The 20,049-nt window shown below is 38.2% G+C and overlaps 1 protein-coding gene across 1 annotated transcript in view; it reads left to right on the forward strand.

Annotated features, from left to right (window-relative positions):
* The window catches only part of LOC133978514 (MAM domain-containing glycosylphosphatidylinositol anchor protein 1), a 175,894-nt gene that overhangs the window by 132,363 nt on the left and 23,482 nt on the right, over window positions 1-20,049 (forward strand). The window contains exons 8-13 of the mRNA XM_062416775.1: window positions 1,558-1,887; window positions 4,225-4,521; window positions 10,057-10,323; window positions 10,483-10,631; window positions 18,498-18,678; window positions 18,814-18,837. Coding sequence (XP_062272759.1) covers window positions 1,558-1,887; window positions 4,225-4,521; window positions 10,057-10,323; window positions 10,483-10,631; window positions 18,498-18,678; window positions 18,814-18,837 — 1,248 coding nt within the window. The remainder of the gene's footprint in view (window positions 1-1,557; window positions 1,888-4,224; window positions 4,522-10,056; window positions 10,324-10,482; window positions 10,632-18,497; window positions 18,679-18,813; window positions 18,838-20,049) is intronic.

Below are 20,049 nucleotides of genomic sequence, written 5' to 3' on the forward strand. Positions count from 1 at the left end.
CAGTTGATCCTCGATCATTGCTGAGAGCTGATGTGAATCATGTCAGAATGGGCGGGTTAAGTATTGCTCTTTCTCTAATTCCCCTGCCGTTAAAACAGAATCCCTTCATTTTCCCTCCCCTCCGGCTATTTTTAGCCCCTTTAATCATCTTTATTCACTCCAATTAGTTAGACTGGAGTGGAAGCAATTAGCGGCAGTCTCTTCTGTTAGTTAACACTGTAGAAAGCGTATGCTGAATGGGTTTCTCCTGTTAGCTTAATGGGCCTGAACGCATCATCACACTAGCACAGGTGACAAGACGGTGGATGAGACACACGCATGCACACGCACGCACGCACGCACGCACGCACGCACGCACGCACACACACACACACACACACACACACACGCATTCTGTGAGTGCAGGCAGACGTTCGTAGGTACAAAAGCGACACAGCTGCACATACAGATAGAAACACACACTGCCACATGTTCCCACACACGTGCACACACACACACTAGGCTCACAGCATTGTCTCCACACTTACCAGGTAAAGTTGCAGAATTATGTTAATCATATGGTCACTGCTTCAAATCCATAGCTCCACCCAAGCTGCTTGTTAACAAGCTCGAAAGGAGTTTAAATCAAGCTCTCCTCTCCTCCTCGCCGCTTGTCTCTCCCCTTAGTAGGGAAACAGAGAGCTGTTTTGTATTCAACATGGAAATCTGTTGGGGAAACGCAGCCTTTGAAACTGAAAATTAAATGTGACAGTGTGAGAGTTACTCTTTGTCCTTGATTTTGTTTCAACCCCCCCCCCCACACACACACACACACACACTCTCCTTCTTATCCCCCAGTTATTTTACTCTGTATCTGGTTCCTTTTTTTCTCTCCCTCCTTCACAATTTGATTCTTCCTCTCTCACTCTTTCTTTCTTCTTCAATTTCCTTTTTCCTTTGGTTTCTTTTTGTCATTCTGCCTCCTCCGTTTGCCTCACACACTTTGTCCCACACTCATCTGCTGTTCTGTATTAACGATCTTCCCCCTCCTCAATCCACTTTTTTCTTTTTTTAATTGCTTATTTAATCGCTCCTTATCCTGCACCCGCTCTACTATATCAATTCATTCTTTTTTCAATGTTATTCTTAAACATATTTTTCCTTAAAATAAGTTTAAATCTCTTTTGTCGAATTTAGATTTTTATTTAACTTCACATTAAACTTTATTAGCATTGCTTAAATAAATGTTTGCTTCCAAAGTAAAATGTCAAAATTAAACAAAGGTTGTGCAGCTGGTAAGACATAAATATCATTGGCATGAAGTGTAAGTATTTTAGGAGTAGAAAATACTACACCCCCCCACACACACACACACACACACACACACACACACACACACCCTCACCCAAGAATAAATAAATGTGCTTGTCTTTACAAAGCCATTTTGCTCATTTCTAAGACATAGCATTTTAAATATCCTGCCTTCCATTGAACATTTTTAGACTCCACATTCAACTCTCCAGCCTGTCTACTATTTAACCTGTTCTCTCTTCTTGTCCCCACTACCACCACATATAGCGATGACCAACCTGACCTTCCAAATTACACCAGACTCCAACAAGGACAGCGAGACCATCCAAATGGGTCGGGACCTCAAGCTGTCCTGCCATGTCGATGCCACCCCACAGGACAAGGTCAACTACACCTGGTACAAGAATGGCGCACCTGTCTTCAACTCAGACAGCCTGATCTTGCTACGCAGTGATCCAGACATGGCACCCGGCACCAGTAGCTTGGAGATTGTGGACATGAAGTTCAGAGACTTGGCTACCTACAGCTGTGTGGCTAACTTCCCAGGCAGCAGGGTGCAAGAGCTCCGTGTGGACGTCAACATCTCTCAGAACAGTGGTGAGATCTTCCTTTTCTTTTCTTTTTTTTTTTTTTTTTTAATATTTGATATCCCTGTCAGACTGAGATAAATATCCATGACTTTCTAAGTGTCTGTCAGCTGTAGTGAAAAAGCAAACTCACTCTGTCAGAAGAAAAAAAAATCACTTTGATGGGCCAGCACATTCATCTGTATTCAGACCACAAGCCATCACAAAGCCAAATGTGCCAAAGGGCTATAAATCAGTGCATGCATTTAAGTGCTGATCATTAGCATCACTGTGTATGTGGTGGCAAATCTAGATGTTGTCTGAGTGAGTAGATGTTGATCAGATGCTATTAGATAAAGAAGCAAATATGTCTTCATCTAAGAAAAATGATTATTTTCTAGATTTTTCACATAGTGTTGCCCCATTCACCTGAACTAGCTCCTCTTTAATATTCTTCTTAGAGTAAATGTATCCAGGACACTTTCAATAAACAGTATTTACTAATATTCTAAATGTAGTGCACGTGTTAAACCAAATTCCCATAAAATAGTCAAAAAGAAAAGGCAAATTAATGGGTGTTTCCATTCACCACTGTTGTGCAAAATTATGAGGTCTGTTCACAAAGATTGGGAGAAGTGGTGGCATTAATTCTGCAGTCCAGTGCCATTTAACTGCTGCAGAAGAAGAGGGTGCAACAAGAGGAAGTAATTAGTAGCAACAGTGAACCTCAAACAATGGAAAGCCATGAGGAAAACATGATGAAAATATTGCCATATTTTCATGATTCATGTATTAATATGAGGATTGTTGAAAATTTGAGGATGTTATCACCTCATTGGTTCACACACGTCTGATGTTTTCATCTGCCACTTTTTATTTGCCTCTTAGTGGAACATAAAGCTTGATGTTTAAATCATACTTGCCATATATGGGTCAATGACGTATAAGGATTTTCAACAACTCAATTTTAAATAATAAAAACAAGCATATCTAATGCAGTAGTTCAAACATTCAGAATGTTGTGTACCTGACAATTCATATTACAATTTGAAAGTGATTTTAATGGTGGTTTTTCAAGATTAATTGGCACTGGCCTTAAAAAAAAGTCATTTGGTGCGACCATGATTCATCTTGAAATGTCTTATATAAATAAAAGATCATCATTTGCAAAGATTTTTAAAAAAAAAATGCAAATACTTTGTTTCCAAACACTTTATATTACTGAAAACTTGTAAAAAAAAGATGTGAAGCGTGTTAAGTAAATTAATTTATTTCAAGATGAATCATGGTCGCACATGACTTTTTTTATGGCCAGTGCCAATTATTCTTGAAAAAAACCATTAAAATCACTTAATTTCAAATGTATAATATGGAGCTTCAGGTACACAACATTCTGAATGTTTGAACTACTGCATTAGATATGCTTATTTTTATTATTCTACAATTGAGTTGTTCTAAATCCTTATACGTCATTGACCCGTATGTCATATTTTACTCTCAATTTCAATTTCCATTGCACTTTGTCACATTTTCTTTTTATGGACACACAAACTTTCTACCTCTGCCAAGTATTTAAAACAAATAATAATTTTTAACTTTTATTCCAATTGCTGATTGCTGGGGTTTGCACTGTTTTTTTACTAATTGAAATGCACTAAAACTGGTGACAACATCTATTCTTGTGTTCTGTCTGTATCCATCCCTCATCCGCTTGTTGCCCAAAAAAATATTTTAGATGTGTATACATATGTGTCTGAGTGTGTCTTTGTGTATGCATGTGCAAGAATGCATTGTGGTTAACTACATGTTCAGTTAACCACAATGTTAGCACTTTATGCGGAGCAGCAATCTTATTTTAAAACTTTTAAAACGTTAATGTCCAATAAAATTAGCCTTATAAATGTCAGTTCCTTTCATGCCATTTTTTGTCTCCATCTGTTATCCAGTTTCTTTGTTCACACCATCTGTAATTTTTAATTCATGTCTACCTCCTCACTTTTTAACATACCCCTCTTCCTCATTCCATGGTACCTCATCTCCTTACACAATTTAGAAAGGTTAAAGCGATACCAGATTATCTCAGAAAACGTTTTTGGTTTTAACTTTAGTTATTATTATTATCATGAAATAACATCTTATTCACAGCTTTTAGTGCACAGTTACAAGCTACAATTCATTGATAGAAGATCAAATCAGATTTTTTATTGTTTTTTCTGTGAAGATAGTATTGCCAGTTTTGTACTGATATTGTTTTCCCTTATTACAGCCTTTTGTAATATTGAAGAAACAACAAAAACACTTAATTTTTAAGTTTTTTGTTTTTATTTACTATTTTTCTACATCTTTCTCTGCTATTTCTTCCTTCCAGTCTCTCCCCCAATGTTGACGGTTCCACCAGGAGGTCAGGTGGTCAATGTGCGAGAGGGAGGCAATGTTGACCTTGTGTGCTTGGCAGATGGGAAACCACGTCCACCTGTTCTCTGGTCACGGACAGAAAAGGACCTATTAATGCCATCAGGGAAGCCCATAGTGGAGACACCTGATGGCCGCCTGAGGCTAAAGAACGTTAGTCGGGACATGATGGGGGCATACCGGTGCCAGACTGCTCCATACAATGGGCTTAACATCAAACGCCGTGAAGCACAGGTCCAACTCAATGTGCAGTGTAAGTGCCGATCCGATTATTTTCACTCAACTCAACAACATACAACGCCATTGTTTAGATCAAGCATCAAAAGGTCGGAGCTACAAATTAAGAGCACTTGTGCCACCTTTTGTAGTGCTGTTTGGTGTAAAGTAAAAAAATCCAAATTGATTACTTTCAAATAGTATTATTTCATCACAGTACAACTGAGATAATACAGGATAATATAAAAGTTCCCTCAGTAACAGCAGTAGCAAATAGTAGAAGTAGCAGTACAAAGAGAAAACGCTTTTCAGTTTTTGAGTGTGGTTCTTTTTAATGGTACCTTTGCATATACCCCCATAGGCTATAAATGGCCTCCAAAAGTTGTTCTTTGTTCCTATGGTAATATCAGAGATATGCCCTGCCCTCAATAATAGAGTAATATTCACAATTTCAAAACTATGTACCCTAAAGGCAGCTAAGGAAATGTATAGTGATGTAAAGAGTGTAAACAGGAAGTCAAAAGAAATGAGGACATACTTCGACAGCTTAAAGGCTGTTTTCTCCAAAGCTACCCCATTCCCCTCTGTGAGCACTAAAGTATGGTCTATCATTATAAAACTCCCAGAGGATGAACTCTGAGAAAGGAATACGATCTGTCTTGCTAAAGTAAAACATAATTTCAATACCTTTTCCCTTCCCATGAGGTTAAATACTCTACTCCCTTCTCCAATGCTTGAATTGTGCCAGTACTCGCTGATACCAAGGAATGACACTCCTGGTTTTGAGAACTGCCACCTTATTATTTAAGTTGTAACACTGATATGAGAACTCAACTCTTGTTAACCCCTCTTTTCAATAAAACTGGATGCTCTGTAGTGGGGAGGATGAGTCCTGTCATTCATGTAGCATATTGTAACCAGTACATCTAATGTCATAATATAAACAAAAAAACATCCAAGAACAGGGATTGGTTCTCATTTTGAACAATTTAGAAGACCAATACTCAAGTCTTGAAGTTGTTTTGGCACTCATCCAAGAGCCCAAAACAACTTAATTAATAACAACCAGATATGAAGCTGAGTTTAATCATTAACTCATTGCATAAAAGCATATATTATTTTGTAAAGATAATATAAAAGATGAAGCCTGCTTTTTGCAGTGTATCACTAAAAAGGTAAGTAGTTCAGTAAATGTATGTTAACAAAAATCCAGTATTCAGTTTAAACCTTTCAACACACTCCCAGTGTGCCCCTGACTACAAGCTCAAGTTAAAAGGCTACTATTAATCGAATTGATAACATATACAGAAAATGACGTATGAAATTTTTAAAAATTTAACACAAAAACAAGAAAAGTACATGTAAAACATCTATTAAACCCTAATGGCTCAAAAAAGGGAAATAATAAATAAAGTAAATACCTGCATTTATTAGGAAATGTATTCTACTTGAGAAAAAAAACATCTTAAATTGACACACACTGTATTTTATTTTTTAGACTAAAAGCACTATATTCCATTTCTTGCCCTGGGACTGTTTTTTATCAAATATTTAAATATGCAACAAACAGTATCATAGTTGTGACGCACCATAGTCATAGTTTGTTGCCAATTACTATAAGCAAATTTGAGGTGACAATTTATTTTCTTGGATAGAACAATTATAATTAGATCCTTGAAAAAATATCTCTCTAAATCGGTGAAGGTAAAGAAAAAAGTTTGTGAAATGTTTTGCCTGCTATGCTTAAAATCATGATTGACTGTGCATCTGTCTGAGAGTATAGAACCTTTAAAAAACAATTTCCCTCACTGGAATATTTGATAAATACCAGTCTGGCCATTATGCAAGGAGATGTACTCAGAGCAAAATGAAGGAGTAGAAATAACTGCTTCCTCTCCTATCTTCTCCTCTACTCTCTACTCCTCTCCTCTCTCGAACAAGGATTTACAGAGCTCGCTAATGCAGGCAGGGTGGAAGGGCAACACTGTGTGAGCTCTGCTGTCCACACTGGCCAACTCTGATTAATGGACCAGGTGGCCACCGCACTTTGGACAGAGAAAGAAACAGAGAGATGAGACAGATACATGAGCAAGACAGAGAGAAAGACAAACAGGGTTAAGAGAAAGCTTGAACAGGAAAGCAATGTTAGAGATGGTAGAGAGAGGGAAGAGGTAATGTTAAGTGCTAAGAAAAAATGTGTGACTTGGAGGTTTAAAAGATGGAAAGAGTAAAAAAAGAAAGAAATCAGTTGGCACACAGAGAGGAGATATGCTCAATAAACAAGGACATATCGCTGTTTTTACAGCCAACTAAAGTGTGGAAAAACAGATCTTTCCTCTCTTCTCCTTCCACTGGTCTTCTTTATGCCCTGGTCTGATATTACTTCATTTGTTTGTTTTATCAGGTTTGTTTTGCCTTCTTCCATTTAGCAGTGCTGATCGATGTGAGGGAAGGATGCCATTATTTTTTGTGGCAGATATAATTAAGGGCATACACGGATTCTTGCCACTCTTGCCTCTCCCACTTTTTTTTTCGTATCCCTTTGTTACTCACCCACTCCTCTTCTTTCTATCGAAGAGAGGTGGCTGTTCTTCCTCATTGCCATTCTCATCATCATCAATCAGCTAACTGCTGGCCATGAGAGGGGACCTCTCTCTGTCTTGTCATTCCCTTTCTGCATCCTGCATTCTCTCATTCTCTCCCCCATACTCAATCATCGACTTCTCTCACTTTCACACCACACTTTCCCTATCATTTGTCTTCTTCATTGTCTCTTTCTTTAAGAGATGTTTCTCTCTCCCCTCATCCCACCTTACTCACAACACACAACCTCCCTCTCCCAGTCTCGTGTAAATTGATTTTCACTTTGTGTACTGTAAATGTTTGGCTTGGTTAGTGTTGCATTCCCGGATGGAATTCGTTTTGCATTCAATAAGACAGATAGCGATGGTGTGTTTACATGGATTATGGTCTTCTGACTATGAAACATTGCCGTGTGGTGCTTTGGGCTCTAAATGAAAAGCAAATGAATACAAAAAAGCGACACTCCAGAGCATTTGAATAATTGAGTTTGAAATTGAAGTTACCCTTCGACTTGAAAATAAGAAGCCTACCGCTAAGAAAGTTATAAATGTTGAAATGAATACTTAACTTCTGGTAAAGGATTGTAATATCTTGTCTCCCAAATTCTGCTGGGGATGGAATGATTTATAAACTGCTAAAAAAACCAGCTCAAAACTCAATGCAGCTTTTCTAACCCCCATCTCCCTACAGTTTGACTGCTTTTCTTTACCCTTGCCACTGGTTTTCAAAGTTAAATAGCATAGTATGTATGCATGTGTGTGTGTCCATAAGCCGCAGCAGGGTATGTGACCGTACACTAATCAGTACATAGGATTACACCATGACCCTTGACCACCACCCATCCTTCAGCTACTGCGTGGTTCTACTTGTTCAATAAGTAATAATAATGATGCTTGGACACCCAACAGTGAATGATAATGTAGAATTCTAGAAAATCAAAAAGTGGGGAGCTGTGTAGATGCGGCACCAATGGGTGAAGAGTCTAGATATTAATTATAGTAACAACTGGTATCATGGAAGCTGACAACTTAAATGTTTTGGTGGTTTCAAGCCTTTTTAGTATGCAACTACTCGTGTTTCTCTGACTGGAGTGCAAGCACAGAATGGTAAACTGTGTAGCTCTGTATATCACCAGTACACATAGCAAAAAATAAAGTGTAAAAACTTTACTCACTCAGAGAATAGATGCATTTTCATAGGACATACAGTAGAAATTCATAGAAAGCTTGGATAATAATAATATTGACATTGTTAGTACTATGTTAATGGTCTTCACTATGGTTGACGTTTAGTTAGGTTTAGGCACAAAAACAAGGGAACAATCACAGTCATGACTAAATGAAACCAATGTTGACATAAAGTCCAATGTTTCGTTGTCCCATCCATCCACCCAGACCTACTCCTTCTGCCTCCTATGTCTCTCTATAAAGTTACCCAACTTCCTTTTTTGCATCCAAAGGACAGAATAGTCTCATTATGGATTACATAAGTCTCTGGGTTTTATCAAGTTTTATTATGTAAATATGTGGAAGCCATAAAACTTGGTTGTCTACCAAAATAAAAATGACAACACCACCTACTAGCATTGTTTTGCTCTTTGGAGCAAAACATATAAATTATGATAAGATATAAATGATGGGTAGTCTACACTAAATTAGCACTGACACTTCCATAAACACTGATGTAATATGTCATTTAGATCACTTGCAATTACAGAAATTCCTGGTTGAATGTCAGGCTATTAATATTTTCTTCTTTTTTGGGATGCTTCACTCTACCAAGGCAGATTCAACATTGAATCAGTCACAATGAGAGCCACTATGTATTTCAATCCTCCTCCCCTCTGTCTGTCTTTATATCTGTCTCTACATCTTTTTCTCCTCTGAAATGTAGCTCATTCTGTATCCCTATCTGTCTAAATTATAGGCATAACATAGATTAGACTATAATTACATCTGTGTCTGATAAACTTGATTCATAAGGGACTGGAGTCATGCTGCCTCACCTCTTGTGGCCTTAACACCAGATCTCATCACCGTTATATGGCAATACCACTATTAGCATCTCGTCTATTATCTGCATGATTAGCCAGGGGTGAACTAGCTGACTGGTGATTTGTGGCAGAGTAATGTGGCTGCATTGTGTCTTCACTCACCCTGGGGCAACAGAAGCTAGTCATTAAGCGCTGAACCACACATGGCTGCCGACAGGTTAATTACAGCTGGTTAGGATAGGTTAGCAGCATTGTGCCTCTTAGAGGTCTGAAGCTTGATCTTCTGTGGTAATATCATCTGTTCGTGTTAGATGATTTGTAAAAATTATGTTATCTGGTTGTGTGAGGACATTTACACTGCAGAGAGCAAAGAGATGACTAGGCAGAGAAAATGTGACATTGGTGATGTATGTCCACTCAATATACACAATATGGATCTAAACAGTAACATTGAGTTACCTGAAATTATCTCTAAGACATCTGCTTCAGTTTATCTCCATGTCCCCCTTCATGACAGAAATAGATTTAAAAATTGAAACCAATTAAGGGTAATGAGTTTTACATGGATTCACTTTATCACTATGCTTAACCAAAAAGAGTCCATAATAATGTGTAAATTCAGTGTAAATGAGCTTGTGAGAAAAGCTATGATAATTGTTGAGTACAGAAGTGCATAATGTGCTGAAATGTAGAAACCTGATGAAAAATTATTCTTATATGTTCAGTACTGAACAAGTACTGCCACTGAGTAGAAAACAGATTATGGGTGTTTGGCTCAGCTATTGCACAATGGAGTCAAAATCCTATAATAGATATATAATTAATTTTAGTACATTATTATACTAAGCAAGACATCGTTTTAGTTGAGAAATGATTTAATTTGCCTTGAAAATAAATTTTAAAAATTAAAAAAATGCCATGTTGAAGAATGTCTAAATATTTTATATTAAAAAAATAAATAAATGGACTAAAACGTTTGACCTGTTATCATTGCAGATCCTCCCATACTGGACCCAGTCTTTCAGGATGTGCACTCTAGGAACTATCAGATGGTGACCCTGAGGTGTGCGGTCCAGCGCTCCAACCCCCCACGCCTGACAGATATCCGCTGGTTACGTAATGGTGATTTCATCCGTATGCCAATGCCTGACATGAAAGAGACGCCAGAGCTGAAGTTTAAACTGGAACCCAGCAGCAATGGCTCTTATGAGTGCCGAGTCAGCAATAGTGCAGGAACATCAACATGCACATTTAATGTTTCTGGTGAGTGACAACAAATTAGACCATGATTTTTCTCTCACTGCCTATCTATGTATATAAGGATTTCTCTACATTATATTCATATTAAACATGGGGCAGTTATTGTCTCCATATCATTTATCAATGAAATTTTGCTCAGAAGAAATTCCCCCTGTCCTGCAGCACAACCCTACAATGCAGAGTTTTACTTTGACACACCCAACCCAGTCCGGATTCTGAAAGGAAACAACTACTCCTACAACGTGCAGTGGACACAGAGAGACCCTGAAGCCACAGATCGTATCATAGGCTACTGGATTAATATCCGAAAGGTAAAGCACTCGCACACAAAAAGAACACTTGACATGCATCCACCCACACACAGACTCACACATGCAAACTTGTGACAGCACAAATTAGCTTAAAGTTCATATATACAGGTGTACGGGCATATTTGATATTGCAAGCACTCACATATCTGTACATGTGAACGCATACACACTTGTGCTGTACTTATGCTTCAGTATGGGCAGGTGATCTGGAGTATAAGGAGGTTCAAGGCTTGACAAACAAGAGCTCACTGACTTTATCAAACACTCATGAGATTGACATTGATCCGTCTGACACACTTTGATCACCTGCCTTTGTTTGTAAGTTTGGTATCACATTAACTGAACAGGCTCACAACTTGTGTAAGCAAGAACAAACATATGTACGAGTCTATACGTAGCTAAGTTTGAATGCTAAGTAAACATGGGGCTTTATGAGCTTGGGGAGTGTCAGGCTTATATAATCAATCAATGAAGACCTGAACTGAATGAGCAATGCCACAGCCTCTTGCCTACTTCTCTTCTTTTTTTCTCTTGTAATGCTCACAAGTTACAGTTCTTCACCATTTGTATGACAGATGCATTCAAAATGAAAGAGAAAAAAAAGTTTCAAATTAAATTAAATTTAGTTTGTTCTACCATCTTATTTTCACTTAGATATTTCATTTTTCCCCCAGTTTTCACCTGTTTCTTAATATGTCTCAGTTTGTCCTCCTATTTCTTATTTTCCACTTTCTTAGTGCCCAGAGTTGTGAAAATGAGCTCAGCTCTTAAAAAAACCCCATTAGATGGCTGCATCTGTATTCACAGAACCAATGTTATAATGTGTTACCATCATTTCAGACTTTGCACATACAATTACTTCTCTGTCACAGCAAGATTTTAGCCTTTTGTGCCAGACAGACAATTATGCGTTTACTTCTGATGTTGCAAGAACTTGTCCTCAAACGATTGACTTTGCATTGATGTGATGTCCCTTCATCATCCCCATGAGGGGTGTTAAATTAATCTAGCAGTCCTAAACTTGAATTTAGAACAAACATTAACTGGAAACATGTAATAACCTTAAACCTTTAAGGAGATTTCAAGCCAGAAAACAAAGTAAATGCTCAAGGAGATATTATGTACAACTTATTTTAGCATGTTCATATAACTATACCATTACTGTCATGTCCCTGATCTGAAGGCCGGAACCTCTGTCCACTATAGGAGGGAAACTCAGGCCATCTTGTTGTTTAGTTTTAACCATCTATTCATAGATTACTGGCCTTGAGTAAGAAGACAGGAAGCATAATAGTGAATTATACACAACTGGCTGGGAGTTGGTGTGTACGTACGCATATGTGTGTGTGTGTGTGTGTAACATCAAAACAGAGGGAATGCAGAGTCTGCCAGCTTGCTTTTGTGCGGATGAATAGCTGATTCTCCTCCTACTTTAAGACTTGGCTGCTTACCGTATTAAGTAAGACTCTTCAGATAGACAGAATGAGCACTGACCTTCCTAAGATGCACATTAGATTACATGCCTTAGCTCTCTGACAACGTACATCTCTCTTGTTTGTGTCCTTCTCCTTTATGTCCTCTGTCTTCCTCCCAGTACAAGTCTTTCACATACATCTTCTTACCAGTTTCTTCCCATTTCTTCCCCTTTCTTTCTCATCTCTCAGTTTGCCTTACTTCTGCTTGTACTCCTCTCTCTCTCTCTCTCTGTTTTATTTTATCCTGTTTTGAAATACTGTGTTATAAGCACAGACTTAATGGCATTTAATGTTGGATGAACCATGTTAACTAAAATAGTTGCTGTGAGTTGTAATGCTGACAGCGTTAAAATAATGACTTGCATGAAGTGGCAGTTTAGGACTTCTTAAATGTTGCTAAACTCAAATTTAATTGGGTTTTACCTGCATGTTTTTTATGTACACGTTAGACAGTGACAAAAAATAGATGTAAAAAAAGAAAAGTAGAGGGTGAGAGCGAGCTCGGAAGTGAATGAAAGGGTGCGAAAGAGAGAAATTAGATGCAAATGAAAGAAAAACAGAAAGTCTCACTGGCCCTGTCGACTATTAAATAGAGTATGAGAACATTCAAATGTAATACCATCTCAATTTCACAACCCATCTATTTCTGCAACACTTTCTCCAGCTCATCCTTTTAACGCCTTGACACTCTATCTTTTTAGCACATACCAAATGATGTAGGGGTCTCAGGGGAGACATGCAGACACAGACGGGGATGCAAGAAGACTCCGATCAGTTTATGTAGAGTAGTGCTCTTTACTGTACAATTCTGCCATTGTGAGCGTTTGTTGCTTTCGTTAATTTGCTTTAACTTTAATTTGTTGTTGTGTAAGTGGGTGTGTAAGTTTGTTTATATTTATGGGGCTTTGTGCCCATATGTGAATGTATTTGTATGTGTGTATAATAGTGTATGTCCAATATTGTACTGTGTGTACTGTATGTGTGTGGTAAGCAGGACATGGGATGCACCATGACCCATTGCCAGGCTGAGAAATCTCTGTTTACACCTCTTAATTTGGTTTCCTTCTCCTTGTAGGAGGTTTCCCTGTGTAGAAATGAGCCGAGCTGATGGGCCCTCTTTGTTTCATCAAGCTATCATCATACCCATTTCTCTCACACCACAACCTCCACCCCCTATGTTTTCTAAATGAGGACTTTGATTTGTGTGAAATCATTAATATATGATAATTTTACCATTTTGCAGAGATTTGGTGAACATTTTAGACACTTTTCTTTTTCTCTGAGTGTTGACATAGAATACTCATATTGTCTGTCATCAGTCACACCTTAATAATAAATGCAGTGCTCTTCTCTCATGTATATGTGTTGAAGAGAGGATCATGCAAATGTACAAAGCATCTACAGTTTGATCACATATATAAAAGAAGGTTCTATATAGGGAGGAGGAAAATCAACTAACTTCCATAGAAACCTCATTAGCGGCAGACAAACAGTACCTTAATGAGCAACAAAGTGGCCAGTTAGTTGCATTGAATCTTCTCATAAAGAAAAATATGACAGCTTCTTTAAAGGTAAAAGAGTGCAGGGGCCAAATATAAATGAGCATAGAATTTGATAATTTTACAATCAAACAGTTGTGGTTTCAGCTCTCTTTCATTTAGACAGTCCATGCGGTAACAAGGTGATGGCAATAAAGAATAGATTCAACATATCTTAAGTAATTTCTGTCACAATATACTACATCTGAAATGATACAAACATGTATACCTTACATGCACACAACATGGGCCAAATTAAGTACATATTCTATAAACATATACTGCAGAGACACTCAGATCAGAGAATTTACTCGCCCCAATATACATGTCTGCGTTCCTTTTGAATGACAATTTTCTCACTGCTTCTATTTTTCCTTCTTACTGTATCTTCCCTATTTCTTTTTTCATACTTCTCATCTCTCAGTCTTTCCACCTCATCTCTATATTGACCGCCCTTCCACCTGCAGCTGTGGAGTTGTGTGTTGTGTGTATCTCTGAAGCCTTGCAGCTGGCAACTGTCCTGGCTTCAGATCATAACTGCACCAAGGTTCTCTCAGAAATAAAACACAGTCACACAAACACACCCGTGCAAACACACATTGCCATTATCATATATATGAGAAATTAAAAGTATTCATGATAAATTAGAGTTGTACATTAAATCAAATACATGAATAATTTATGTACATAATCGACTCCACTATATGCATATATGTGTATTCATACATGCAGACACAGTGCACGCATACACAAATAAGGACTTTTTCCACATACACACACCTAATATCAATACACTGTTGGATCAGTTATGAAAGAGATCCATTAATAGAGGATAATAGAAAAATTAACCTCACACTCCTTAGAGTTTGAAGAGGCTGCCTCCTCTCACGCTGTTAATCCAGATTTCTTCAACAACCACATCACTGTGTGTCTGTGTTTTTTATCTTATGGCTGCGCCCTCACTCTCACCCTCTTTCACACATTCTTTGTCTTGTTGTCTCTTTGTTGACAGTCTGATGGAGACACAGCTGAAAAGACTGTCTGGCCAAAAATCCTGAAAGTGTATGTGTGGCACAGACACATGGGCCCATAGTCTCACACACACATATACACATACGTCAAGAGAGGTAGATGGACTTCCATATCAGTCTATCAACCAACCACCTCTCTTCCTCTTTAAATATGTCACACACACACACACACACACACACACACACACACACACACATATATGCAGACACATTATGTCCACTGACATAGTGAGGGAAGCAGACACAGACAGATGCAGGGACCCGGAGACTTACCTGTGGTGGGAGCAGCTGAATTCCTCTGAGTCACACTTCAGCACCTCATTGATCCATTGTGGGTTTCAGGCTCCACGCAGTGTATGTGTTTGTGCATGCTTTTAGCCCAGTCATTTTTTCCCCCTGTCGTCTCTCTCCCACACCCTGAAAAAAAGATCAAATCAAGTATGTGTGTATTTGTATGTGTGTACACAGATCCTGTCCACTCAAGAAAGCACATTCTACTCATTTCTAAAGCTTAGATCCCTCAGCATTATTAACACATCGCTCCTGTGAACTCATACTCTGCATATTACATGAGCATAGCTTTCCTGCTATATTACACATAATTATGCATATGCTGTATGAGCAGTGTGTAAATGTTTATATGGATGAATGTGAGTGTAAGTGGGTGTTAAAAGGGCACAATACATTTACTATGCAACTGCTACCATGTAAAATATTATAACTATATGATAATGCATGAGTCTATGTAGTCAGTTACGATAGCAACTGAGTAAATATCCTACACTGCAGATACACTGTAAGTTTATTATAGCACTCTGTATTTGTCAACAATGGAAAAAAGTGCTAAGCAAAGTACTATGTATAAAAGAGTGACTCAAAAACTCAAAAAAGGAGCTCCAGTTAGACAATGAACAGCAATTCATCCAACACTGGGGTACAGAACTATTACACTCTCCATTTTGTTTTCTTCCACAGCCTCTCTGCTGTGTGATGGATGTGATGTGATATAACAGCTTTCATGCTAACCATCACAAGTACAATAAGAAATAGCATGGGCTCCCCCCGTCTCCCCTTTCTCCTCTCAATCCCAAATTTACAGCGACCTCTGAACAGCATTCCAGCCAAATTTTTATTTGATCAAAAGCTTAATTTGTCAGAATTAGAAAACAATTAGCTGATAACTCAGGACTTAAAACAAGTGCAGGACATTTCTCATGAACATTTCAACAAGATTCAACAATGGTCTCTTAAAAAAAAGTTCACTTTGCTGCTTTTACATTAAAACATGAAGTATTCTGTTATCTTACATCCAGCTTCTAAATAATAATTTACGCAATTTTCTGATTCTTTTTTTACCAGATTTATGATAGTAGATGAATGTAATAATTCTAGGTCATTTCAAGTCCAACAAGCAAACAGAAGATCAGTATGCACAGGTTCAGAATGTAATGCCCTCTAATATTTTTGTGGTCAGAGCAGCACTTAAACAAGTATTTGCTGGTTAAAGATGTAAAATGTAGTTGTATTTTTGGAACAATCAAAATTAATTAGATGAGAGGACACATTGTTTATTGAAAGGAAATTGTTTTTTTGTTTTTTTAGAATATCAATAATGAATTCAACATTGAGGGTTATGTCACATTAGCACACACTAGCAAGACATGGTAAAAAGTTGGATCAAGTCAAATGGAAGTGACCAGAATGGCACAGAGAAAAAAAAATTGAACAGCCGGTTGAGAAGGGAAAGATTTGACTCCAAGTGTATGTTGCTGAGCACAAACTTGTAGGGATTGGGCTGTGGCTGCCATGTGGGACTCATGTAATAATTGGAGTCACAGCAATTCTTGGCAGGCTGGGCAGAAGCTGTCATGCTCTTGTCAATAGAAATTATCAACTCAGTTTAGTTGACTTTGAATTTTAAGTGGGGGGCAGAGAATTGGAGAATTGCACACCTCAGCTTGAGTGTCAGCACAGAGGGAAAAGCATATTTCAGTGGGGTAATGTCAGAGCATACAGTAGTGTCACAATTACAGGCAAAGTTATGTGATGCATCAGTGCTTCTATGATTCACCACAATGTTAACTTTGGGTTAAAGATGCAGTGTAGAAGCAGTACAGCAAGCATGCACGTCTTGTCTTGTCAAAATTGTATTCACAAGAGACTGCGGTAAGATGACTTTTAACTTTTATTATCTTTTATTATTCCAAAATGTATGGTAATTGACATTGAAAGGGGTAGTACATTCGATAAATCAATCAACGTATAATGTAGATCTTACAAATGATTCTAAATCCACAGTGGACAAAGAGAATCTGTCTTTTGTGTATTTCATTATGTGCTCAAACTTGTGTAATCAGCCTGTTCACCATATGCTCTGCACTATAGACATTTACCACATCACACACAAATGGATACACACACACCTCTGCTGCATGCATTACCTGATAATGGCATGCTGTGGGTGTACTAAGGTGTTATGGTGGAGTGGCTGACCTAATGCATTAGATTGAGCTCACTGTCAGGTCTTTAAGTAGCTGGGATCAGAGGCAGATACACAGCTAATGGATCCTTCTCTCCGTGGGTGGAATAACACAGAAATGGCACTATTAAAAATGGTGCTGGCAAAAAAAAAAACACGCCTAACTTAGCGCTTAAAAAATGAGAGACAACAGTTGGGCTAGATTAACCTTGTAACCATTTTTATTTTTCATATTCACACTTCGAATGCACAACCAATTTAATTTAATCAAGAATGTTTGGGGATTTTGTGTCTGCTGGTTACAAAATACTTTATCATGAATGAACAGATAGGGACAGATGAAATGGGTTTTTATTGCCATTAAAGTCATGTTTTTTTGTGTTCATGTTTTGGAATCAGTGGGCAGCAATACCTTGTGGTAGATATCAACACACACAGATGTACAGAGACTAATGAAGCCTATGCTGACTGTCAAAGCATTTAGTGAGAAGAGAATGCCACAAATTATTCTTTTGACAGGTTTGTTTTGGATAAAAAGTTGAGATTGAAAACATAAAGCAGTCCCAGATAGATCCTATCCAAATCCAAGTTGGCTGGCTAAATGCCCAGAACTGGATTTATGCCCATACCTAATGTTACATACCATTAGTGGAAAACATGAGGAAAAATGCAGAGATATTGAAAAGAAAAATCATATGATGATATGGTGACTCATAGGCCGTACGCAGGCTTTACGTAGATAAGTGGTTATTGCCTCTACAAGACAAAGCACATTTTCTGTGGAACACTCATCAGTGGTGGAGGACATTCTTTAATCTCATTTGAGCTGAAAAAATATGAGCTGATCTTTACCCCTAAGTTTGCTTGTTTACTTTCAATTACCAAGTGTATTCTCAGTTTTATGCTACAGTTAGTATTGCCTTCAGATGGTAGTTGTGGTGGAGCGTTGTGTTCTTACGGAAGGGGAATTTTCCATCACTTGGATGACCTCTGATCAGTAAAAACCCTGAAATAAAAGTATTTCAAGGTAAAGGGATAGAGATGAGGGTGAAGATGGTACAATAAGTCCAAAGGATTGGTAGGAAAGGTAGAAAACAGGTGAGGAAAGTGAAACAAATGAGGAAATCCCTGGCTGTATTGACACCTCCTTGTGTGTCTCTTACTGTATCTGCTTCTGAAGTAACAGTTGTGTACTGAATGTCTTTATATGTACTGGTACATGTGTATATTTGTGAGTATACATATTAACATGGCTGTATCTCCCCCTACCTGTGTGTATGTGTGTGTGTGTGTGTGTGTGTGTGTGTGTGTGTGTGTGTGTGTATTTATCTGTACAAATCTAGAACAAGCAGGCCCTGCTGTCGAAGCAGATAGACCTCAAGGGGAAGGAGCCAGAGAAGGGTGTACTGATATCTCACACCATATCAGACCTTAGAATCCCTCTGTCCTATGAGATCCGACTGGCCCCCATCACCATCTACAGCATTGGGGACTACGTCAGTCGCATCATACAGTACTCAGAACGTGAGTCTCTTTTAAAACAATCAAACATTTTTTTATGAATTGTTTATATCCATACAAGTACTTGACATAAAACAGATAGAATATAGATGTGCACATATCTGAATGTTAATCAGTATTATTGTTATTTTCTTACAGCCTACACCTACCCAAGACCTTCAGGTGAGACTTCTCTCTCAACTACCATCCTCTGCTCCTCTACATTTCCACTTTTCATAATCTTGAGCTTGTTGTTGTGCCCTGATTGATGACAGGGTGGTGAAATATAGAAGGCACATTGAATTTTGATGCAAGCTAATTCAGCTTGTATGCTGCGAGCGATGTCAGCACAAGTTTGTCAAAGCAAAGTTTTCCATGACTTAGCCTTGGCCTTTATTAAATCTTGTTGCGAGGGAGGAGGGTGGCGTAACAGTAGGATGTGAGAAGCATCTGATGGCTGGAAGCAGGTCCATGACATTTTAAATGTCATGAAAGAGTGGCCATGATTGAAGGATATGAGACTGGTTAGGGTGATGGGATTCATATAAGGCTTTTGAAAAATATTGTATGTAAGCTAAGTATGTATGCAAAGTCTTTTTAATATTTGAAACCCACATGCTGAAACTAAAAACTATGTTACATCTCACCTTACATCTGTGCCTCCTTTTCCACTCTGTGAATCCTTTTTGTCTCCCTCACTCTCTTGCACTAACTCCTGCTCACTCCCTGCTTCTCATCCTCTCACCTATCTTACCGTCCTTCCCTCTCTCTCAGTCAATTGCATCTTGTCTATTTTCTTCATTAAGAGACACACAGCATTTTTCTGGCAGGAGCGGCAGTTGGCTCCGCCAGGGTGAGGCAATTAAAACAACAGCAGATTGGAACAGACTGCGAGAACAACAGTGCAAATTGAAAGGAGCGCATGTAGTGGAGCAGGGTGTGAACAGTAATAGATTAGCTCCCTGAAACAAAGAAACACACACAAGCCATCCTCATGGGGACCACAAGCCATATGCATCTGCAGTGGACTGTGTGTGTGTCCGGGAAGCTTTCACTGAATCTGTCAGATTCAACAATTTTAGATAGCTGTTGCTACTTGCTTGCCTTGATTTTCATTTATTTAGCGAGTCTCTGATAATGACAGCACCCTCCAGATGGGCTAATGAAGGTGACAGCACTATAGAGAGAATACCCTCTTATCAGGTTTAACAAGAAACATCAGTATCAAGGACAAAAACAGTAAAATCATGAGATATAACTAGATTCTGTATGTTTTTGTCCCATATGTCTGTAGAAATATGTAAGGCCCAGACTCTTAATGGGAGTACATAAAAAGGATATTATTTATTTTATTTACAGTTTCATTTAGCAGGCGCTTCTATCCAAAGCGATGTA

Source organism: Scomber scombrus, chromosome 1, assembly GCF_963691925.1.
Source record: "Scomber scombrus chromosome 1, fScoSco1.1, whole genome shotgun sequence".
NCBI classification, from domain to species: Eukaryota; Metazoa; Chordata; class Actinopteri; order Scombriformes; family Scombridae; genus Scomber; species Scomber scombrus.